The sequence below is a fragment of the Mesoplodon mirus genome, assembly GCF_964341445.2.
Source record: "Mesoplodon mirus genome assembly, chromosome: X".
Lineage (NCBI taxonomy): Eukaryota > Metazoa > Chordata > Mammalia > Artiodactyla > Ziphiidae > Mesoplodon > Mesoplodon mirus.
In genome coordinates, this window is record NC_138981.1 from 99,658,581 (window position 1) to 99,684,144 (window position 25,564).

Below are 25,564 nucleotides of genomic sequence, written 5' to 3' on the forward strand. Positions count from 1 at the left end.
ACAGTTTTTGCTTCTATAACCTACCCTGTTGCAGTTTTAAAAATCAATGAGTTTTTTCCCCGATGTACCTTTTTGAAAAATCCTAATATGTAGTTTCATTACCTGGGTTTTATGCTGGAATTCTGTTCCAAGGTTATTCCTATTTTTGAAGCTTGTCTTGAGTTTCCGGTTGGGTTCTGAATTCTTCATTTTTCTGCAATGGTCACCACTGTAAATGTACACATACTTTCAGGAAAGCTTTACTAATATGTATTAAATAAATGGAGCACTTTTTGCCTGCTGAGGTTTCAGACACATATAAATACAAGGCATTGTTGATTATAAAAGTACCCCCGTGGAGTTGTAGGGGCAGAGGGCTGGTGGTGGAAGTGGTAGCAAGATGAAATATGCCCCCGACCTAAAATAAAAACGCCATCAACACCAAATGGTGGTGAAGATGTGGAGCAACAGGAACATTCACTGCCAGTGGGAATGCAAAATGTTCTAGACACTTCAGAAGATAGTCTGGCACTGTTGTAGGAAGGTACACATACTCCTACCATAAAATCCATCACACAGAAACGTGTACACGAATGTTTGTAGCAGTTTTATTCATAATTGCCAAAACTTGGAAGCAACCAAGATGTCCTTCAGACAAACTTCGGTGCAGAATAAAAGAAAGGAGCTATGAAGCTACAAAGGTACATGTGGAGGAATCCTAAATGCACATTGCTAAATTAAAAAAGCCAACCTGGGCTTCCCTGGTGGCACAGTGGTTGGGAGTCTGCCTGCCGATGCAGGGCACGCAGGTTTGTGCCCCGGTCCAGGAGGATCCCACATGCCGCGGAGTGGCTGGGCCCGTGAGCCGTGGCCGCTGAGCCTGCGCGTCCGGAGCCTGTGCTCCGCAACGTGGGAGGCCACAGCAGTGAGAGGCCCGCGTACCGCAAAAAAAAAAAAAAAAAAAAAGCCAACCTGAAAAAAAAAAAACATACTGTAGCAAGAAAAGGCAAAAACTATGGAGACAGTGAAAAGATAAGTGGTTATCAGGGATTCCATGGGAGGGATGGAGAGATGAATAGGTGGAACACGGGATTTTTTTTAGGGGGGCGATAAAACTCTAATGGTGGACGCATATCATTATGTATTTGTCAAAACCCATAGAAGTATGACACAAATGTTGAACCCCAATGTAAACTAGAGTTTGTTACCAGTTATAACAAATGTGCAACATTAATGGAAGCTGTTAACAGGGGAAGCTGGAGTGAGGGGTAGGCAAGTGTTTATACTGAATTCTCTGTACTTTGCACTCATTCTTCTGTAAGCCTAAAACTACTAAAAAATATAATTTTTAAAAAAGCTATCAAGCAGTTCATTTCTTAAATATATAACATTGAAAAGAGATTGCACTGTACATTAATACAAATTAGAAAGTTTTTACAACCTTAATTGAGCATCCAAAAAGAGATGCTCCCCAAAATCTGAGTGTAGAATGATATGTGCTATATGATGATTAACTGAAACAGTTGTATAGAATGTTACGAGAGTGAAGGTGAGAGGTTAAAATACGGTGTTAGGCAAAAGATACCCATCTGAATGGGGGTGAAGGGTACTAGAGTATGCTACTCCAAAATATTCCTCTTTGTAATATTTTGAGATAAAGGCCATTGAGAACCCGCCAACACGTGAAAAGCTCCAAAAACAGGGCACAGGCTTTCCTTCTACAAAGGAAATTTCCATTTATAAGGGAAATTTCTTTGTAAAAAGTGTCTCTCTCTTCCTTACCAGGAAGAGGAGGACTTGCAAACTCTTATTTAACTTTGACGTGTAACATTGTTTAAGGTGTACAACTATGATGCATATAACATTGTTTAAGGTGTACAGCTATGATGATTTGTATACATATATCTGGCAAAATAATTACCACAATAAGGTTAGTTAACACATCTGTCTCCTCACACAACCGTCTCCTCACATAGCTTTTTGTGTGTGTGGTGAGAACTTTTAAGATTTGCTCTTAGCAACTTTCAAGTATACAAGAAATTATCATGCTGTACATTAAATCTCCAGCACTTATTCAATCATCTTATAACTAGAAATTTGTACTTTTTGCCCATCTTCACCTATTTCCCCTGCCCCTAGCAGATCCCACATATAGATGAGTATAGTATTTGTCTCTCGGCTTGTTTCACTTAGCATAATGCCTTCAAGGTTTATCCATGTTGCCGCAAGTAGTAGAATTCCTTCTTTTCTGTGACTGAACAGTAATTCATTGTGTGTGTGTGTGTGTGTGTGTGTATGTATCACATTCTCTTGGCTTTTCCTTTTTTTCCTGGCCGCGTCGCACAACTTGTGGGATTTTTAGTTCCCCGACCAGGGATTGAACGGGGGCCCTCAGCAGTGAGAGCACAGAGCCGTAACCACTTGACTGCTGAGGAATTCCCTATATCACATTTTCTTTCTTTATCCATTCCTCCCTTGATGGACACCTAGTTGTTTCCATGTTTTGGCTATTGTATTGATAAATAATGCTGCAGTGAAGATGGGAGTGCAGATAGCTCTTTGAGATAAATGGATTCTTTTCCTTCAGATATATACCCAGAAGTGGGATTGCTGGATCATATGGTAGTTTTATTTTTGAGAAACCTCTATACTGTTCCATAGTGGCTAAACCAGTTTATGTTCCCACTAACAATGCACAAGGGTTCCCTTTTTTTCTACATCCTTGCCAGTACGTGTTAGCTATTATCTTTTGCTAACTCTTCTCAATGGAGAAGGCATGACTTAAATATCTGCATGAGCAACTTTACTAAAAACACCCTTGTTTACCATACTTTTCCTGGTCAGCTTCCCAAAACCTGCCTCCCCAACCCAGAAGCCCCCAAATCCCCATTCCTTGTTTAGCCTAAGATGGTATATAGGCTCAACTTCTAACCACCCCTTTGGGTTACTTACTGCTGAATGCTCCCATTTACTTGGGCATTACACATGTTAATCAACTTCTATTTATTTGTTTTTCTCTTCAGGTGTAAAACCTAGGATTTCTTTTTCCTCCCTTAAAAGGGACATTCATCTGGTGAATCCTGTCCCAGTTATCTCATCACTCCTCTAAATAGGTTCAAACAAGCCTGAATACTTACAGTGAACACAGCTTAAGTCTGTCTATGAACAGGTAATATTCACATCTCCTTTGCCCTCTGTTGCAAGTGTCAGCTTGAGTCAGTCATTTTAAAAGGCTATATATACATGCATCATTTATTTCTGTGTTCCTAGCTAGAACTGTCATTAGAGTCTGTGGAAAAAAAATTACCTTAGTTTTGGGTAAATATTCATTCTCAGAGCATATTTGACCATGAGAAATTATAAAAGCCATTTAGATCCAAGTCGGAAGGAAAAGCGGTGAACAATATGATAATATTAATGTTTGGGGTCAAACCTGAAATACTACTTAATAATTTTATCCACTCATACCCAATGTGCCAGTGGCTAATCCAAATATCTAGTTTCATTAAATTTCAAACCCTCCCCAGAGCTTTCATGATCAATCAATCAATGATCTGATTTCCTAGTTCACTGATTTGTCAGCTTATTCAACTTCACTACTATCCATGTCATTTCTCTGAATCCACACTCCCATCTCCCCTCCTGAAATTAGCTTCTCCTCGTGGGCTTTTTGAGCATAGTGCCTACACAAGCACACTGTCCACAACTTCCTAATGTAAATGTTCCATTGCTACCTTTGCAGAGAGGCACACAATCTTTCTGCTTGTAATTTAAAAGCAACCACACATAGAATCAGAATCACACAGGTCTGAAATATGTGAGTGGGAAGGAAGACCCTTCTTAGAAGTCCACTAATCCTTATCCTCCACGTTTAACGATGAAGAAGCTAAGATGCAAGGAGTGTGACTTACTTAAAGCCACAGCCAGGTAGTAGCATTGCTGAGATAAGATCTTACTGCTTATCATTCTATAACTAACTTCTTTCTTTTTTTTTTGCTTTATATTGCTTCTTTAAGTGACAGAACAAGAGAGGAATACAAATAGTCATTGGGAGAACATACATGGTTTCATTCTAAATGTTAGTGAAGAGAATAAAGCATCAAACAAACACTAAAATGACTTTGTTATTATTTTCAGTGCTCCTTTCCCCAAAATATATCCTTACAGAAAGCTTTGGCAGATAGATTGTCACAGTTTGCTCCAGTCCTGTGTGACTGTTCACAGTGCCTAAAACTGAGTGGATTCTAAGATTCTCAAAGTGAGTGTTGAATGTGCTACTTAAAATAAGAACATTGGATATATAAAGGTCTATTAATCACAAAGCATGCATTTTTTTCACCAATATAAATGAAAGCTTCATGCAAACATGTGATGCTCAAGTTGTTAGAATCTATTCTAGTGACAGAAAAAGCAAAGGCATGTCTTTAGAAACCCTTAAGTAACCTCTGTGTTGCTCTGTGATGCTGGAGTGATAGAGGAAAAGTGATAATTTAATCTCCATGAAAACACAGTTTTGAAGAAATATGAAAGCACTTTAGTTTCTTGTCAGACAGATGAAAACTAGAGCTTTGAGCTTGTGCTTCAATCCTTCTCCCTTCTACCAATAGGAAAGAAATACTAAAGATTCATAGGATGTAAAAAGAAAAGGCATGAAACTTGGGTAGAACCTAGTATAACTGTAGCTATGCTTTCATGAAACAAGCAAAAGACAATCTAGGTATTTACAAAGCTGGCAATTGGGCTTCCTTGGTGGTGCAGTGGTTAGGAATCCGCCTGCCAATGCAGGGGACACGGGTTTGAGCCTTGGTTCAGGAAGATCCCACATGCTGCAGAGCAGCTAGGCCTGTGTGCCATAACTAGTGAGCCTGCGCTCTAGAGCCGGTGCTCCGCGACGAGAGAGGCCACCGCAATGAGAGGCCCACGCACGGCAATGAAGAGAGGCCACCGCAATGAGAGGCCCACGCACGGCAATGAAGAGTAGCCCCCGCTCACCTCAACTAAAAAAAGAAAGCCCACGTGCAGCCACAAAGACCCAACGCAGCCATAAATAAATAAATTAATTACTTAATTTAAAAAAAGGCTGGCAATTGCTCAAAAGCATTTGTGTAAGACATTAACATTAAAAGAAAAGAACCTCAACTTTCACCAAATCTACACGAGTTAGGAATATCCTTTTTAAAACGTGTAGTAGACAATCCGAAGAAGCTGAATGAGCTCACTCTAAGCAGAGAGGGTGGGGGGACTTGGTTTTTGTTGCTATCAAGAAGGCTGACTTTAGAGACCACAGAACATAGAACTGGATAGCCATCTCACAGATCTCCCAAGGAACTACCCACTGTAAGCAAGTGAAAGCTAAGGAACGCAGTGCGGATGTATTGAGGTTGATTGCTTCTAACCATATCTAATGTAACTTCATTTCATTTGTCACTTTAATATAATATGGCTAGTGTTTTTCTTCAATATGTATTAAGGGTGATGAGGAAGGAACAGAAGATTACACAGTAAGTGTATTTTATTAGGAAAAAAATTTCGGAGGTTATGGTTTGGGTACAGAAGTATAAAGTAGTTTGTAATTGAAACAGTATTTAAAAGGTTTTGCAAAAGAGAAAAGAGGATATGTGATTAAATTAAAACTGTTTTAATCTAACATTTAATGATCCTTATCATTTAAAAAATTCCAACTGCTGTTTTTATCTTCTTCAAATTGGACTAGTCCATACAAGAATTAGGAAAGGAGCCTCTTTATCTCTGAATTAGAAGGGACGCCAAGAAGAATCCAAACAAACAGGCCTTGCTAAATGACCCCCCATTTACTACAATTACCTTATTTTCCTTAATCTATCATATTCCTCCATGACTGTCCACTCTTCATCACACCTAGCATAAGATACACAAGTCTAACCATTTGCTCATGAAGGATCCCATGTCACATAAAACTTATACCAAATAAATTTGTACGCCTTTCTTCTGTTAATCTGTTTTTATCAGTTTCATTTTCAGACCTAGCCGGGGACCCTAAGAAGGTTGAAAAAATACTTTTGCCTTTCTTACAATACATAACATAGACCAATTTGTAGATGACCATTTTATGTCTATTGCCATTAAAGAGAAATTGGCCTATCCCACACATAAATCATAAGCTACCACATACTCTTTCCTTAGCTAACTTACTGAATTCAACATTAGGTTTGTTGAGGACCATAACCAAGCATCCATGAATACATTTTAAGCACACTCTTACCATTTAAAAATGATTCCAGTATTTTTCAACTTCTACGTTATGAGTACAGGATTCTATAAAATTTCTTTCATGATTTGTTATAGGTGGAAATGTGCCAGGGACTCCAAATTTACTATGATTAACATTCAAAATACCTTAAACAAAAGCATTAATAGGAGAACATATAATAACACTCGTCAGTATGAGATTCCTGTGAAAGACTGTACTTCGGTAACATTCGACCTGGGGCATAAAGTATCAAAAACATAAGGAAAGAAATTTCTCAGGTACATTCAAGTATATCGGGAGCAAGTTGTTTTCCAACATACGTAATTTTCTTAATAATAAATTATCCCTAGTTAAGCATGAGATAAATAACTAGAGAACCTCTTTGGAGCAAAATGTAGTTCTCATTAGTACACATAACCAAGGAAGCAAAAACGTTTTTGGGTGTGATGGATGTGTTCATTATTCTGCGTGTGGTGATCATCTCTCAGGTGGAACATGTCAATAGTTATCAAAGTGTACACTGTAAACAGGGCAGTTTATCTTCTGCCTATTATACTCCTATTAATAAAGCTCAGAAGGAACATACCTGTGTGTCTAGGGCAAAGTAACCAAGGAGGAAAGAGGTTGAGTGATCAGGGCAAAGAGTAGCCTGATCTTGTTCATTGCTGGCCATGCTTGGTAAATAGTTTCATTCTAATTTCAATGGGAAATTATTGGAGAGCTTCAGGCAGGGGCCTGATATGATTTGAATGGTGGAAGGCACTAGAATCACAGATGTGTGAAATTGGAAGAGACAGTGAACTCCCTAAGTCTAGGTGCTCTTAAGAGAGGTCCATAGGTTTCCTTAAACTTCCTGAAGTAGCTGCTAATTTGTGTATGTATGTACAGATATGCACTTTTTAAAAATTAATTTCCACAGTATTCATCAGCTTCTCGAAAAGGTCCTTGACTATAAAAATGTAGGAACTTTTCATTGATTTACCCAGAAATTAGAGATATCAAAACCTGGAGAAGTACAAGGATGTGTTCAAAATCAGAGGTGGCAGGTTGATGAGGTCATAAGGGGATTATGATGCTGACTACCCTCTCTGGTCCCCTCATCTCTCCCTGCCCCAACCGCTGATTCACAGAATATAGTCATCATAAAAAGCTGGCATACAGCACATGAAGCCAATGTCTGCTGAACCCTGACCCGCTCACGCACACCAACAGGAGAGCGCGCCAATGGTATGGTCCATAAGAGGTGATCAGCCAGCACAACTACTGCAAACAGTCCCTTATGACTCCCCCATGAAACCTGTATAACTTTCTAAATCACCTATGGGTGTATTACTGTTAAAATCACAAAAGAACAACACATCATAAACAATAATAAGCTATTCCTCTTTCAATATTACTGAGCCTGCCCTGTGCTGTAGACCAGAATACTACAGAATTGGCATTTGACAGCTCTAGTTTTCCTCCTGTAAAGAAACGACAAATGAGTGTATGCTGGATCCTTCCTAGTAGAGATTTCAATAAGGTATAAAAAAAACTTCTTAAACTAGGAGGCGCTATATAGCAAGGTACATTTCACATGAGAAGTTTCACATCATCCTTCTCAGAGATTCCAGTGTAGGATGACAGAAGGTCCTTTTCTCAGCAATCCAGGGGACAAACAGGACCCCCTCAAAATTCTTTATGAAAATGTCGGGCTATTTTTTATAGCTTTAAAAGGTCCCAGGTTACTGAAATAACCCTGCCTTTGCTCAGTCTTGAGCATGAAGAATGTGCCTCCATGGCACCAGTATAAACTGGATTAAAACAATTCAGAAAGTCACCTTTGTAAAAAGCAAGGGGGTAAAACACAAAGTACCCCTGGGAGTTATGTTCCATACCTATCAGATGTGTGAAATCGACTCTAGTAAAATAATGGCCTTTTCTGGGCTTCGAGTTTAAACTGAGTTCAGGGGTGTTGGAACTTACCAAATAGGTTGATATTTGAATCGTACCGGCAGAACTCTCCTGATCATCACGATGAACAATTACAGCGACTGAGTATACCTGGATGCGGTGCTAGCCAGACACTAACAAGAGGAAATTTAGTGAGAGACCTGCCTTGAGAGGGGAGCCTATTGTACGGAAGGGGGAAACAGAATCAAAGTACAACTGAGGGCTGTACTGCGTACCTATCAGAAGTGTGAAATCAGTTTCTGATCTTCGTCTGTGCTTGAACTCTGGATCCACACCAAGGCAGTGCACGAGCTGTTGATCGTGCCCTTTGATCTTACCAAACTGTGACCTGAAAAGGAAAGAAAGTATTGTTGAATACCTTGGCCACAGATACAGATTAATTTCCCTAAGTAAGAATTCAGCATGAAAAAAGTAAAAAACAAAAGAACAAAACAAAAACACAGCAGCCTCTTCCTAGTTCTGCAAAAGAAACCCATCCAGCCACTGCCTACCCTTAGGAGAAATAAGCTTACAGCTACAGATGGTCTGGACTTTATACTGCAAACCCACGGTGATGTAATCCACTGTGACCATTTGGTCACTTCATATGGTAATTTGCTGGCACTGAGGCTTGTGGTCAGAGATACTGATCAGCCTTTCTGCTTCCCTAACCTACTGTCCCTGAGGTTAGTGAAATAAATAAACTGTCAGCCCTACATCCACAGATACAGAAATGTTCTCCCACTTATAACTGATTGATTTCCACGAGGCATGAGCGTCCTGGCCCAAGGGGCAAATGACAGTTTGGGTTTTGTTCAGCACTGTCAGTCACGTAGCTATAAACAACTTACAGAAGTGGACTGAGCCACTTCAGTAAGATGCTCTGTAGGGACCAATCTATACATATTACAAAACGATCCAGTTTACAGGAGCACACACTTAGTGTGCATGGCTAGAACCTCGATTTATTCAAAGTGGCTAAGGTCTTCAACCATATCCTCATCAAGGTAATTGTGGCCCTAACCCTGACCAATTCCAAACGGACAGAATACACCACAGTGCCTCCTGCTTCAAAACTGGAGGGTCAATGACTATTTGTAAGTGTCTAAATGATTTAACAGCATAACATTAGTAAGAGGCACACAGGATGTGATCCTCAGAGGATCATCCCCCAGATCTCTACAGGGTCCCCCACCCCCACCCCGTCTCTTCCTTCAGGTCTTTATGTCCCCTTCTCAGTGAGGCCTTCATACAACCTACCTGCAGGTGAAGATCCTTCCCCCGGACCTATTCCCCTTCCCTGCCTTCGTGTGCTGCACAGCACACGTCATTATAATACACGTGGTGGATCTTATTGAGCTTACCTTTCAGTCTCCCCCACTAGAATGTGAGCCCCATGTGAGCAAGGACTTTAGGTCTCTTTCGTGTCTGTATTTCCAGCACGAAGAACAGTAGTATCTGGCACATAGTAGGTGCTCAGCAAATGATGAAGGTCACCTTTGGCCACCAGCCCTAATGTTCATGCCATTCCCAGAGCTGACCCTGTTACCTGTACAGTGTGCGTCTTTCAGAATCTCCTCCCTGTATTTACATTCTCACACAAGAGATCATTAAAAATAGATACCCTACGCTTTAATGAAGTGGTTGAATAATTCTACAATACTTAAAACAAAAACCACCTGTTTCCAGTCCTAACTGGAGACACAACCAATTACAGCTCTGTAAATGCAATCAGAATCAACTCTTTTAGGTTGGTGTTTTCACCCATATGACTCAATAACATATTCAAAATATGATTATCAGTTTCGGTTGGCATAGTTTTTCTTGTCATTCTCGTATGCGCTTTTCATAAATAATTTTAAGCAAATTAGATGGAACATAACTCCACTTACCCACTATAGGGGAGGAAAAAACTTCTACACTTCTAAGTTCTACACTTGGCCTTAGAAATTTAAATTAGATTAAGAGGAGGGAAAAAAACAATTTTAATTACTTACATAGGAATGGGAATTTCACAAAAGTTATCTCTGGAAGTGTGGCTCTAAATGGAAATTTTCTTTATAAATGTAAATGTCCTTTAGAAGAGGTAAAGAGTTTCTCCTGCCTCTGTTGGGATTTGGTTGCTTAGCTCAAAAGAATCCACATGCCAAAGTGGCATATTTTGGGGTGACATTCTGAACCCCTTCACCACCCACCAGCTTCAAATATAACCACTTTCTAATTGTTTTTGCTTTTTTGCTACAGTATTTCAAACATATTGACTTCACCCATAAATCCTAAGTTATACACTCCATATGATCTAATGTATCATACACTGTAACAGATAAGGTCTTAAAAATGCCCAAAATACACCATCACTGCATTGAACAAAGGTTACAGTTATTCCCTAATGCCCCATAAAAACATCCATGTCCCATTTAACTGTATTATACCTACCTTCGTAGTTATGAAATGCTATCTCCTTGTGATTTTAATTTCTATTTCCATAATGACTAATGATGTTGAGCATCTTTTCTTGTACTTATTGGCCATTTTCAGAGAGTGTGATGAGGTCAGGCATATTGGCATATTGAATATTTTAAGCTGGAGGAATTTGAGAAACGGCATTTGCAAGGACTTTTTTTTTTTTTTTTTTTGCGGTACGCGGGCCTCTCACTGCTGTGGCCTCTTCCGTTGCGGAGCACAGGCTCCGGACGCGCAGGCTCAGTGGCCATGGCTCACGGGCCCAGCCGCTCCGCGGCACGTGGGATCTTCCCGGACCGGGGCACGAACCCGGGTCCCCTGCATGTCCCCTGCATCGGCAGGTGGACTCCCAGCCACTGTGCCACCAGGGAAGTCCCTGCAAGGACTTTTTGATCTTCCTCTGAAGCTGGTCATAAACCCTCATGTGAGCAGTGCCCTCCCTTTACCTGGCGGAAAGGAGCATTCTTATCTCTGAATTAGAAGGGACACAGAGGAATGTGAATGAACAGGACTTGCTAAATTTCCCCCATTTTACTACACTTAACTCATACTCTGTCCTATCAGGCCTTCCATGATTTTTCACTATCAAAGAAACACTCAGGTTTATCCATTTCTTCAGGTCTTCATTTTCTTATGCAGGCTCCTGAGTCACATACATTTACATTAAACAAATCTGTATGCTTTTTGTCTTGTTAATCTGTTTCTTGTTACTGGAATCCCAGTAGAGAAGTTAGAAGGGTAGGGAAAAATATTTTTTTCATTTCCTACAAGAGTAATGGATTGGCAGCCTGAGAGCCATGTGTGCGTGAATCCATCCTGTGGCACCCTGGTTCACCCTGGCAAAACCACTTAGTTTCTGTGGACCTTGGTTTTCTGGCACAATGAGTACTTATTGAATCTGTGTCTGTCAAGGGAACAGGGACAGAAAAAAGGCTTTGAGTTGCTTCTTTTCATGGGGGAATTGCCGTTATTCCCCAAGGTGCAGAACATGGAAAATAATGAGGTCAGTCCATAGAGGGGCAGCTGAGACTCATAGGTGAAGGCTTTGTTAGGTAATTCCATCTGTGGAGGAGGTGGAACCTCTCTTTACTTTCCACCCTCAACAAGGTGGGCAAGTTGTGGCAGAGCATGAACACTTTCACCCAACACGTTCCCCCACCAGGTGAAGGCAGCTGGGCTTTGTGAGATTTCCGGTGTTGACCTGAAATGCAAAAAGGCAGCTGCCTGGCCAGAACTGAGCACCTCAGGGCCCTTGTTGTCCTCCTTCTCTTATTGAAATCGAGGGCAGTCATCATTTAGACCCTTAAACTATAACTTGCTTAATAAATAATACTGTGTGACCTGCCTTCACCAATCAAGCTCATCTTAATTGTTCTTGCAAATTGCATACCCTGCAAGCTTCACGCAGCTTAGACAGTATATCACAAGACTCCTTTAACCACCCCCTATAGACAACACCTCTGACTACGGGTTGCTTAGATTTTCAGGAACTTGGAGCGAGTCTTAAGCAGTTCAAACCGGTCAAGACCACCGACTATTCAACTGGGCCTGCGCAAGTGTCTGATGGATGACTTTTTGGTGTCAGAGGGCCAAAAACTCCACCCTCAGATCATGCTAACACCACCATTTTCTGAACATGCGTCCCACAAAGCAGCATGTAGTTCAGTTGTGTCTGTGCAGAATGATTACTTCACCTTCTTCTTACCTCCAATCAGCTTTCTCCACTCTTCAGACCACCCTGCTTCTTTATCCTCTAAATATCCTGAGTCCCTGGCCTTCAGGGAGGCAGTTTTGAAATTTGTTCTCCAGTCCCCGCACTTGGCTGCTTCACGAATAAGCTCTTTCTCTGCTGCAAACCTTGGCATCTTAGTGTTTGATTTGCTTCACATTGGGCAAACAAATCTGATTCGGTAACATTGCCCTGGAAATTTCTACCACCTCTGCCCAAAAAGTAGAGAATATGTGAGAAAAGGGGCTATGATTCAGAGCCTGAGACAAGGATGGGAGTAGCTGGACAGCTTGTGCAGGTCCTCAGTGGGGGAACAGAATGGAGGCAGAAAATTCTGCGGCGTTAGGGGCAGTCAGCAGGCCAGTTGTGCTGCCGTGTGGTTGATGCAGAGCCCATGGATTTTTAAAATAAGTGTTTCTTTTAAGGGTGGTTACACTGGGGAGTGGATCTGGACGGGTGAGTTCAGTCTTCCGTAATAGTGAAGATGGGTTGTTTTTTTCCTTAAAAAATAATGAAGTATTTGTCAATGGAAATAGAGAGTCAAAAATATCCTTACACAGTTGTTGAGTAACCCAATACAGTTGACCCTTGAACAACACGGGTTTGAACTACATGGGTCCACTTATACATGGATATTTTTCAGTAGTAAATACTACAATCTACAGGATGCAAAGTTGGTTGAATCCATGGATACAAAACCATAGAAAGAAAAAAAAAACCATAGATACAGAGGAACCACATACACAGAGGGCTGACTGTAAGTAACAGACAGATTTTCAACTGCAGGGAGGGTTGGCAGCCTTAACCCCCACATTGTTCAAGGGTCGGGAACAACCTGCTGCGATGATACATGCCCCAAATTAACACTTCTTATCTCTGCGTGGTGGCTTCAGTGGTTAACTTCCTTTTCCCCTCTATACTACACTATCTCCATTATGCAAACCTTACTTTTCATGAAGAGCATTTTTTTTTCAAAACGAAGGAAAATATAAATAAAGGTACCAGTCAGGCAGAAAAAACCTGCAAGTCACTGTGACCCATACATCCTCCACCCACCTAGGTGGTGTGGACACCACCTACACCAGCCCTGGGAAGGCTGTGGAAGAGGCGCTGGCTCCCTAGCAGGTCCCTGGCAAAGAGCGGGAGGTGATAAGGCACAGGGAGTGCCTGCTCTTGGGAACTTGCTTCTCACCTGGGATGGGAGCAACTAAGGAGGCTAGCATAACCTCAGGCTTATGAGTGATACCAACTTAACAACATCTTTTTTTTTTTGCGGTACACGGGCCTCTCACTGTTGCGGCCTCTCCCCTTGCGGAGCACAGGCTCCGGACGCGCAAGCTCAGGCTCAGTGGCCATGGCTCACGGGCCCAGCCGCTCCATGGCATGTGGGATCCTCCGGGACCAGGGCACAAACCCATGTCCCCTGCATCGGCAGGCGGACCCCGAACCACTGCGCCACCAGGGAAGCCCCTAACAACATCTTTTGAAAGTGTACTTGTTTAAACTTCTTTTAGCTCTAAATAGTTTTGTGAATGGTGAATGGTAAAGTTTTCCACTTATTGTTCCATGACAGACATCATTTGCAGATATCATTTGCCCAATGCAAGGAAGGAAAAATAATTATCTTTCTACCCTTCCCAAGTTCTTATCTGGGGCCACTATAACAAAAGAGAGATTAACAAGAGAAAAACAAGTTTATTAACATGTGTATCACTTGTGACACATGGAAGTCCCCAGAGTTGAATAAAAGGTTTGGTTAGAACTTGAGTTTACATAGTATTTTAGCAAAAGAACAATATATGTTTAGAGAAGTGATAATGGAAAAGAACCTTGAAATTTCTAGAGTGCCAATTGTGACAAGGGAAATATATGGGAAACTAATATAGATAAGGGCTAGTTGGTAAAGTTTGTTATGTAGATTCCTCTGGTGCTGTTTCCAAATTGAGAAGGTCTAATGTTTTTTCCAGGGATTAACTTTTCTCCTTCCTGGTTGAAAAGGGAGGAGGGACACCTTTGAAAATGTATGTCCTGCTTTTTAGGCAAATAAGGGGAGGGCAGGAAGTTTTTCTTGTAACTACTTCTTTGTATTTGCCCTTCACCTTAAAATAATCCTTATGCCAAAGTGGCACATTTTTAGGTGGCATATTCTGCCACCCTTTGTTACATTCTGTTTATATTTGGTTATTTATATGAAATTTCACATGCATTTTGAACCCTAGACAAATCTGAATAACAAATGTAGGCTAGATCATTACAGTCATACAAATTAAATAAGTGTAAAATCTGCTATATGCATTTGTTTGCTGTTGGTCATTTATACACGGTTTTAAAAAAAACAGGTTAAATAACCAGGCTCTGTTTATTACTGGGCACTGGAATTTGGAGGAGGATCTTTCAATCATTGCAATCAGTCCCTGTGCTGGGATTTTTTTTAAGACAAACTAGGAATTTCAATTATGATTTTTAAACTTAGAGGTTTTTAGAACTGATGGTTGCCTAACAGTATAGGGCATAAGGATGAATTTTTAACCTAAAGTTATAGCTCCATTTCCATGTGTGTGTTAATAGTATGAAAAAGCAAACCCCAAACTTTTAGGGTCTTTCTGCAAGTGATGGGAAAAGTAGTGGTCAGTGTTTTTATCTGTTTATAGATCTATGAAATAAGAGGATAATGCAACAATTAAGTTTTTTAAAGAAATAAAAATTTAAGAACAATCTAAGAAAAAGCTTCTTTTTCAAAAGGAATAAACTACTGAGGAATAAACGCAACCAAAGAAGTGAAAGACATACACTGAAAACAAGAAAACACTGACGAAAAACTTTAAAGAATACACAAATGTATGGAAACATATCCTGTATTCATGGATTGGAGGACTTAATATTGTTAAGATGTCAATAGTACCCAAAGCTATCTACACATTTAATGCAATCCCTATCAAAATCCCAACAGCATTTTTTACAGAAATAGAAAAATTCTAAAATTCTTAAGTAATTTCAAGAGACCTCCAAATAAACAGTCTTGAAAATGAACAAAGCTGGAGGTCTCACACTTCCTGACTTCAAAACTTAAAACAAAAGGTGTTACACTAATCAAAGCAGTGTAGTACTGGCATGAAGACAGACATGTAGACCAATGGAGAAGACTAGAGGGCCCAGAAAACATCATCTTGTATATGACCAAGTGATTTTCGACAGGGTGCCGATACTGCTCAATGGCAAAACAGTCTCTTCAACAATACTACTGGGCCAATTGTATAACCACATACAAAAGAAAGATACCATATACTAAAATTAACTCAAAATATATAAAAGAACTAAATGTAAGAAGCAAAACCATAAGACTCGTAGAAGAAAACAGGTGAAACTTTCTTGACAGTAGTTTTGGAATTTCTTGGATATGACATGAGAAGCACAGGCAGCTGTGGACAGGGAATGTTGCCTGCCATTCCACTAAACAAAGAATGTTGCCCACCATTCCAGTTCTACAGGGATCAAGCCATCAGCCACTGCAACCACCCCTTGAAGGTACACCCTGAGGGAAATTCAGGATGGAGAAAAACAGGAAGCATTCTGCACTTTGGAAACTGGCCCTAGATAATGAAGATAAGGAATAATTTCAGTGAGCCAAGATTCTTGCATCTTCCCATACATAGAAAAGCGCTAAAATCATTAACTTCAGATGTCTGTTTTTTGTGATTAACAGTAATCGTTTAAATGTTTTTTCCAGCAAAAAAAAAGTCCTTTATGTCCTGGCTCCTCCCTTACTTCTTTAGCAGTTCCTCAAAGCTCTCTGAGAGTCTGTCTCCCAGGCTATAGTCCTCACTAAGATCCCACAATAAAACTTAGGCACAACCTAAAAGTTGGGAGTTTTTTCTTTAGTCAACACAACAAGAGCAAAAATAGACAAATGAGACTACATCACACTAAAACCTGCTGTGAATCATAGGACACAATCAAGAGATAATCTACAGAATAGAAGAAATGGAAATCACATATCTGATAAGGTGTTATTATCTAAAATATACAAAAAACTCCTACAAACTTAAAAACAAAAACCTGATTAGCAAATGAGCAGGACTTTAAATAGACATTTCTGTAAAGATAAATACAGATGGCCAACCAGAAAATGCAAAGGTGCTTAACATCAATGATCTCTAGAGAAATGCAAATCGAAAGCAAAATGAGATGTCACCTCCAACACATTAACGTAGCTACTATCAAAATAAAACAAAATACGGACATAGATGAGAATGTACAGAAATTCAAACCCTTGTGCACTGCTGCTAGGATTAGAAAATGAAATAACCACTGTGGAAACCAGTATATCAGATCCTATAAAAATTGAATATAGAACTTCCATATGACCAAGTAATCCAGATTCTAAATGCATATCCAAAATACTTAAAAGCAGTGTCTTCAGGAGATATCTGCAAACTCATGTTTCTAGCAGCACTATTCACAATAGTGAAGAGGTGGAAACAGCCCAAATGTTGGTCTTCAGGCGGATGGATGGATAAAATATGAGATGTACAGAAAATGCAATATGATTCATCCCTTCAAAGGAAGAAAGTCCTGAGACATGGAAAAATATGGATAAAACTTGAGAAAAAAATGCAAGTGAAATAAGCCACTCACAAACACAAAAATACTGTCCTCCATGAAATGATTCTTGAACTGCATGACTTTGATTCTCCAAGGAAAAAGAATCAAATGGTCAAAGGCAAAATTCTAACTAAAGGTTTTTGACATTTGCTAGTCACAGGTTGTCATTAACATGCAAAAAACTGCATAGCTGTGTACAAGTATGGTATAATGACTCTTGACTCTTTAGCTTTCCATTGTGAGCTCACCATCTTATATTGCTCTTTCAGTATAGTGTCTCAATGCAGTTAGCCCTCAGTATCCATGGGGGATTGGTTCCAGGAACCCTGTGGATACCAAAATCGGCAGATACGCATATCCTTTACAATTAGCCCTCTATATCCGCGAGTTCCATATCTGTGGATGTGGAACCCACGGATATGGACAGCTGACTGTAATTCTTGTCAATTACTTAAAGCGTCATGATGAGGTTCCCTATGGGACAGCTACCGGTCATGAGGATGCAAACACTTCTGCTATATTTTCAGTCCACCAAAGAATGCCTTACAGCTGGAAGGAGCTGGTGTCCCTTCTCGTCAGAGCTAAAGCGATTTCAGTCTCTCAAACAATTTGTTTAGACTTTATATATGAAAACAACTTTAATTTTAAGCAAAATTTAAAATGTCACCCAATCCAGTCACGCTGAAGTTCCCCTTAAGCTTTCCCTATCTAGGAAATTCCTACAAGTTCCCTTTCACTTAGGAAATGTACCAGTATCCTCTTAAGACTCCAAGTTGGTCTTCAGGTGGATGGATAAAGAAAATATGACATGTACAGAAAACTGAATATTATTCACCCCTTAAAAGGAAGTAAGTCCTGTGACATGGAAAACTATAGATAAAACTTGAGGACAAAATGCACATGAAATAAGCCACTCACAAACACAAAAATACTTGGGTTCAGTACTTAACACAAGTGAAAATATGCAGCGGTTAAGAATCCGACTGCCAGTGCAGAGGACACGGGTTCAATCCCTGATCTGGGAAGATCCCACATGCCGCGGAGCAACTAAGCCCGTGTGCCACAACTACTGAGGCTGGGCTCTAGAGCCCACGAACCACAACTACTGAGCCTGTGTGCTGCAACTCCTTGAGGCCGCATGCCTGGAGCCCGTGCTCCGCAATAACAGAAACCACCACGATGAGAAGCCCACGCACCGCAACGAAGAGCAGCCCCCGCTTGCCACGGCTACAGAAAGCCAGTGCCCCAACGCAGCCAAAATAAATAAATAAATAATGAAATGCACTTCACACATGAATAAAATATCTCCTTTAAAACATTTTTTAATTGTCTTTTCAAAGAACCAGCTGTCAATTTTCTCATTCATTTTTTCCTCTATTCTATACTTCATGTAAGCTACGTTAATTTTTGTTTTTTTAGTTTTCTTTTTTACTGCACAGCACATTTTTTTTTAGGTATAACTGACAACATTACATTATTTTCAGGTGTAAAACATAATAATTTGACATTTCTATATTTTGTGAAAATGATGACCACAATAAGTCTAGTCAACACCAATCACCACGGAGTTACAAATTTTTGTGTGTGATGAGAATTTTTAAGACCTACTCTCTTAGCAACTGTTAAATATGCAATGCAGTATTGGTAGCTATAGTCACCATGCTGTACCTTACATCCCCATGACTTATATACCTTATAACTGGAGGTTTGTACCTTTGGACCCCCTTCTCACATTTTGCCCATCGCCCCACTCCAGTCTTTCACAACCACCAATCCGTTCTCTGCACCTGTGGCCTTGTTTTTTCTTGTTGTTATCATTTTTTTCTTTGTAAGATTCCACATGTAAGTGAGACTGAACACTATTTATCTTTCTCTGTCTTATTCCACTCAGCGTAATGCCGTTGAGGTCCATCCATGTTACCACAAATGCAAGAGTTCATTCTTTTTTATGGCTGAATAATGTTCCACTGTAAATATATACACATTTCCTTGATCCATTCATCTGTTGGTGGACACTTAGGTTTAAGCTGCATTAATCTTAATAACTGTCTTCCTTCTCCTAGCTTGCGGTTTCCTTTGTGGATATCTTCCTGGATCTCTTCTTGTTCTTTAGTAAAGGGTTCACTAGTTGATTTAAGTTTCTTCTTTTTTAATAAACATGTTTACACATTTGGAATTCTGTAAAAATACCGCAAAATATACCCTAAGATTCACTTCTTTAAAGTGAGAAGTGACATGCTTTTTACTAGAATCACCAACTTAAACGCTCCTCTTCTAGGTCAATTATAGAACATTTTAATCACACCGAACAAAAAAGAAGCCCCATATGATTATCAGTCATTCCTATATCCCACCAACAGATATGGAGGCAGCAGGCGCGAACATAGGGTCATGAGGAAAAAAACACAGTTCTCTTGGCAAAGTAAGTGGTAAACTCCAGCAGAACAAAAGGCTCTGTACTCCATAAGTCCCATCTTTAACGAGTGTGACATTGGTGCAATATACATGAATACCTTACAAGCAGACAAAAACAACCACAAATAAAAACACAGAACATCTCTTTCACTCAGATAAAAGGGCACCAGCAGTACTGTCATTATCCAGAGAAAGACCGACCTCACAGACATTCCGGGCATAAGGGCACGTGCTCTGGGACGTGGCCCACTTGAGATTTACCCTGCTCCTCTCCTCTGGGTGGAGGCGGACGCCGGAAAACGTACCCTGCTCTCGCTCACCCACACCCTGGTAACTACGACTCAGTGGCCCGCGCCTCAGAGCCGGTTCCGTGGGAGACACGAGAGGAGAGGGAGGAACAAGGCGGAAGCCCAGCGCCCAAAGACGAGGGGCACGTGAGACATCCTATGCTCCTGCCTCCGGGCACACACAAGGGCACCCTACCCTGGGCAGCTGTCCGAAAAGAACCAGAGGGGACCTAGCGGAACACGACGTCGACTCCGCACAGACGTGCCAACGCCACGGCACGCCCATAGTGCCGTGAGAGCAGCCGAAAAGGCAGAAGACTACCTATCACTACGTGAGCCTGGTGGGATCAGGGAGCAGGCGACATGCACACAGCCCTCTGCGGCCCGTTGGCTTCACCTGCATTCAACCCCGGGAGCATACATACGCTGGCAGAAAGGACGCGTGCTTCCCTCCGCACACGGGGACAACTTGGGAGCGGCCACCGAGCAACGGTGAGGGCTTTGGCTTTGACTGGCAGAAAGTTCTATCCACGGCGGCGCCCCCGAGGCGCTTACAGGGAAAAAGTACAAGAGAAGGGACCTTTTGTACACGCTCTAGAAGCGTACGTACACGTGCTTACATATGACGCACGCGTGATACGCACGCGCGCCCACGCACACGTCCGTGTACCTGCGTGTTTACGAATGAACGAGTGGAGCAGGGAACGAGTCCGGGGGGTTTGAGGCCAGAGTACAGACACCCTCCCGTGGAGAGCTCCCCAGAAGGGTCTGCTGAACAGATGGCCCTCCCCAAGGTCACCTGCCTTTGCGGACCGGACCTACCCCTGTCCCAGCAACTCCAAACCACCTCCCTGCACCCCCTACCCCGGGCACTCCATGGCAGAGTGACTGCCTGACTGACACCCCTGGAGCTGAGCAGGGGCAATCTGCCCCAGCTCCCTGGCACCCCGTCAGTTCCTCCCGCTGCCACAGTGGCCTAGACCCTCTCGGGCCTGCTCCTGAGCCCTTAAGCCAGTTCACGTACCTGGATGAGAACAGCAGAGAGGCAACCACGCAGGAAGAGGAGAAACCCAGGTCCTTGTGCCACCTCTAGCTGGGAATCAATGTCCTGAGAGAGCTAGGGTTCTGCCCGACACGAACCAGGTGGGTGCCCGTCCTAAGGTGTGCAGACATGACAGGGTCCCGGTCGCCAGGACATGTGGCCCAGGCAACGTGGACTCGAAACCGCTCCCAGAGGGGTGTGGAGATGGACCCACCGATGCAAGGGTTCCTTGGGATGCCTCTACCTGTGCGCTCCTACTGCCAAGGAGAAGCCCCCAAAGGAAGAGACACCACCTCCCCCAACCCCCCAGCAGGGCCCACCCCACTCGGAAGGCTAGGATGGCTCTTGGGCCTCCCTGGGCCTCTGTCCCTGGGCCTTTTTTGATCCGCAAAGGGCGGAGGGAGAGGCCGCGCTCGCGAAGGTGCTGGGCATTTCTGGAGCAACAGTGCCATCAAGCGGAAGCTTTTTGAGCACGGCCTCCAGCCCCTGCCTGTGGATGTACCTTGGGGAAGGCCTGTGACGGGAGGAGGGCTGCCTTTGGAGCACTCAGAGGACTCCCGGGCCGAACCTGGCCGCCGGGCACGCCTCCAGAGTAGGTGTGGAAGCGACACGCGGTGGGGTTCGGGGCCGGGCTCGCCCACCGAGGAGCCCCTGGCTGCCAGGCCCGGCCCGCCGCGCTCCCCACTCTCGGGGCCGGGGCCTCGGCAGCCGCCATGTTCAGGAACAAGGAGCTGAAGCTCCACCCCAGGGCATCTGGGCCCTGGATCCTGGGCCTCCCGGCAGGAGTGAGGTCGGCCAGTGGGGTCCCTGGGGTCTCAGGGCCACCGGGGACCCAGGACCCGTTGCCGGTGCCCCGGCGGTGGCCCCGGGCCCAGCCACCGTGGACCACGGGGAGAGGGGAGGAGGTGGCCGCCCGGTCCCCTGTCGGGGGCAGCACCCCGCAGACAGCCCGGAGAACCTTTCCTCCTTCCTGCTTGCTGCCAGACGCAGACCAGGAAGAGTAATGCAGGGGCACACTGCACGTTCCACTCTCTCACAGTTCCAGCTGTGTTTCGGTCTGTTTACTTCTGGCTCCCTCCAAGAGAGTCCGGGTCCCAGGGCCCGCCGGATCCCGGGAGGCCCTTCCTGGGCCTTGGGACACAGGGTATCCAGGACCCACCCGCGATGGGATGGAAGTGGGCCATGATCGGTACGCACAGAGGGACGGCACCGTCCGCAGCGAGGGGCTCCAGGTCCGTCTTCCTCGGGAACAGGAGCTTTGCGGCCGGGGGACGCCCTATTCCTAGGCCTCCCTCCCTGTGGACGACCCGGGGGTCCTCTCGTTTGGGGAAGACTCCTGGGATTTTTCACAAGCGGCTCCACGTTCTGCAGAGGCAGCCGCTGGCCCCGGCCAGAGGGGCACACTGAGAGCACCTGGGGCCGGCGAACAGTCAGAGCGCATAGCTCCCTCAGGACCAGGCCCCAAGGAAAGGCTCTGCCCACGTAAGGTCGCCTGACAACGTGTCGGGCCACTCACAGGCGCGAAAAGAGAGGGGCGCGGGGCGGGTTTCAGCACCCTTCCAGGAGGGGTACGTGTGGAGGGAGGGAGGGGTCCAGCCTGGAGACTTGCTCCCAGTCGGAAGCCCTCCCTCCACACCGCACCCCGACCCTCCCCCGCCCTGGGACCGGGCCCCCAAACCAGCCCACCACGCACCCCCACCCGGGCAGGGAAGAGCTGGGCAAAGGGCAGGAACGAGACACCGCACAGCTTGTTCCAGAAGCGGCCTATCGGGTCAGCCCGGGCCTTGAAGGCAGCCCCGTGTGCCCAGGGGTATGCACCTCGTTCCTGGCCTTCGCAGACAAGCTGGATGAGTGGTGGTCATGGGGGAGAGGGCAAGGCGGGGAGGCGTTTCTCTCAGTCCAACAGACCTGAGCTTCAGGCAGCCTCTTCAGATCTCTTCCCCTTGATTCCCTGGCTGGGCTGCAGGTGCAAGCACAGGGCCGAGGCCTGGAGGGCCAGGCCGCAGTGCAAGCCGGGGCCTTGCCTTCTCGTCGCTGAACTGAGGCTCAGGGCCTCGTGGGGAGAACGCTGAAGCGTGCTGCAAATGCCTGGCCCGGGGGTCCACTCGGCGGGGCTCACCTCAGCTTCTCTCCTCTCGGGTCCTGCCCTCTCCTCTCCGGGAACCCGGTCCGGGAGCCCTCGGGACAGGCCAGGCCAGGCCTGGGCCACAATCCCGGAGACCCTGGGAGATGGCACCGCAGCCACCGACTAGACTCTTGGGCACAGGTGAAGGTCTCCTCCTGCGGTGGCTCCTGCGTCCCGCGAGCGCCGTCCCCTTCTGGACTCCGACTGCCAGCTCTCACTGGGCCTCGGGCACCCTCGGCACTGGGTAGCCAGGCTCCACGTGTCGTCTCTGAGCTGGAGAGCAAAAGGTCACTGGGCCCGCCTCGGCCGCTGCCGCCAAGGGCGGCACAACTCCCGTGGCCCGCGGTGGTCTCTGGCTGGGCCGCCCCGCGGCCCAGAGAGGCTTCCGGGGCCCTGGGCCCGCCCAGGCCGAACCTGCTCTGGCTCCGAGGGGAAGGGACACGCGGCCAAGTGCCCGGAGAACCATCGCCTGGCCTCCTTCGGAGCAGCTTCCTCTAGTCCCGCCCGGAAGTGGCGGCCTCCAGGGTCCACCGAGACTCCGCTTCCTGTAGCCCCACACGCCAGGCGGCCGGGCTGTGCGCCCTGTGCCACTGCCCGTCTCTGGAGCGTCCACGGCACCGCCGGGCCTTGGGCCATGCTTCCCGCCCCTTCCCAGGCGGGGCTCTTGACTTCCAGGGGCCACTGTCCAGTGTTCCCGACTTCGATCCCTTGTCACTCCTCCCCACGAAGGGACGGGTACGGGGTTCGCGGCATAGGGGTTCGCGGCATCGGCGGACCCGTTCCTCTTGATGGCAGTACTGCACCACGAGTGGCAACCTGCCCTTCCCCTTCCCCTTCCCCTCCCCCAGGCCCTCTCCCTCTGCCCTTGGCCCAGGGAAAAACGAAATGCCAACCCCTGCCCAACCTGGCAAAAGCAACATGGCTCATCAACCTGGCCACTTCAGAGGGGCGCGCCTCAACGTCTGGCCCTCCATCCTGCGGAGCCTCGTCTCTGTGGGGCCCTCTTCGCCTGCCTTTATGACTCCGCATCCAGGCACCCAGCCGGGGACCGGCAGCTGTGTCTTTAGCAACCCACATTTGCCTAAGACCTCGGGAAACACTCTGAGTGTGAGCACACAGATCCAGTCACGTCTGGCCGGTGCCTGGCGAGGCACCTTCTCACCAGTCACCGACGGGCAAGCAGCCCGAAGCAAAGGGCCGGCGGCGGCCCACAGGCACAGACGCGGTGCGGGGCGAGCTCGGCCTCCTATGGCAAGACGATGGACGGCCCCCGAGGACCTGGCTCTTCTCCCATGGCGGCCCGGGGGCGGGGGGCTGGGAGTGGGGTTTGGTGTTCAGGCGTGGACGGTGGCACACACGGGTCCGAAGGGAGGGCGGCCGGGCGCTGCCCCAGAGACGCCGGAGCGGGTCAGTCTCCTGACACCGCCCAGGGGAAGGCCAGGGATGGGAAGACACCCCCGGGGTGGGTGTGTGGGTGGGTGTCGTCTCCCGCCAACTCGCTGTGCTTTACACCTCGGAGCGACTGGGAGCCACCGGGGACCCCTCTTTCGTTTCTTTCCGGTGCACTGGGGAATGTGGTTTAGACACAGGTTCCTGCCCTTAAGCGTCCTCTCAGCGCCTGCCTGGTTGTGCTGTCTTGGATGGAGGGCGGGGCGGGCCACTGGGTCCACTGCTGCCACCGGCCCCACCCATGTTGGCTGAAGGAACACACTCTGGATGCCAAGTGCTCCGGGGACACGAGGCCTTGGAAAGAGAAGAGAGCTCGGGTTCACCGCCGCCTCGGGAAGCACCACGCGTCCTCCGTGCTGGAAGGAACCGGAGGGACGGGACGGGACGGGACGGGAAGTGATCGCGTCTTCTCTCCTCTTCCCTCGCTTTTGTCTCAGCACGTCTTCCTCTCTTCCTCTAACTCCGAATCGGCTGCGCCTCCGGGCCTTGGCAATTCTTTCAAGCCGCGGTACTGAGGTGCGTCGAGGAAAGAAAACCCAAAAGAGCCCCGCCGTGCCGAGTGCACGTCTTCCGGGACCCACGCCCCACGCCGGATGACTTGACTCGACGCCCAGATAGTACCGTGAAGGGCTCTTGGGATGGCCAAACAGGGTCCTCGGGAAGGCAGAGTCACCCCAGAAAGGCCACGCTGCCCTTGCTGCTCGAACCCTGTCTCCGCCCTTCGCTAACCACCAAACGGCAGCCACGCCGCCGACCCCTGTGCCGTGACGCCTCGCTAAACCACGGCGCCACACGCTCACCAGCCCACCTGGAGAAGCCTTCAATTACTCTGAGCCAGGGTAGGAGGCGCCCTGCTCCCGGCAAGACTGTTTCAACAGAAGACAGGAGGGAGAAGGAACATACAGAGACAGAAAGAAAACACCTCCGGCTGCTGGTCACGCACCCACTCAGGCCACACTTCCCACACGGAAGAAGGGACGTACACCTCCTGAAAGGCCCCGCACTGTCAAGTTCCTTGGTCGCCTCTGTCCAAGAGGCAGACTTGGGGAGTGCAAGGAGCCCTACAGCGGGCTGCCCCGGGCCAGACCTCCACGCCGCCCAGCGGGCGCCCCCTCTTCATCATCCCGCAAGGGCACGTTCCCGAGTCCTTCCTGGCTTGGTGGAGGGCCGTGGTGGAGAGAGCTGGGCCCAAGAGCGATCGGGAGAGGACGGGAGGAACAGCTATCACGGGCTCCCCTCAGAGCACAGGAGGCAAAAAGCCCACGAGGCCTGGCTCTCCCTCAAAGGGTCTCCCACCGCCGGCCCCCACGTC

The 25,564-nt window shown here is 46.1% G+C and overlaps 1 protein-coding gene and 1 long non-coding RNA gene across 3 annotated transcripts in view; one reads left to right on the forward strand and one right to left on the reverse strand.

Annotated features, from left to right (window-relative positions):
- The window catches only part of LOC309796418, a 35,992-nt gene extending 31,192 nt beyond the window's left edge, over positions 1 to 4,800 (forward strand). The window contains exons 6-7 of one of the 2 annotated variants that reach the window (XR_014292453.1): positions 3,003 to 3,148; positions 4,002 to 4,798. This is a non-coding gene — a long non-coding RNA (uncharacterized lncRNA). Of the gene's footprint in view, positions 1 to 3,002; positions 3,149 to 4,001 lie in introns of both variants that reach the window. The other variant, XR_014292454.1, reaches the window with a different exon arrangement.
- A 3,322-nt stretch (positions 4,801 to 8,122) lies between these two features.
- Positions 8,123 to 25,564, reverse strand: part of LOC309796273 (uncharacterized protein) — a gene marked incomplete at its 5' end in the record, with an annotated part of 56,098 nt that continues 38,656 nt past the window's right edge. Inside the window, 2 exons of the mRNA XM_082609317.1 lie at positions 8,123 to 8,274; positions 8,377 to 8,489. Of these exons, the coding sequence (XP_082465443.1) occupies positions 8,264 to 8,274; positions 8,377 to 8,489 (124 nt within the window). The 3' untranslated portion in view covers positions 8,123 to 8,263. The remainder of the gene's footprint in view (positions 8,275 to 8,376; positions 8,490 to 25,564) is intronic.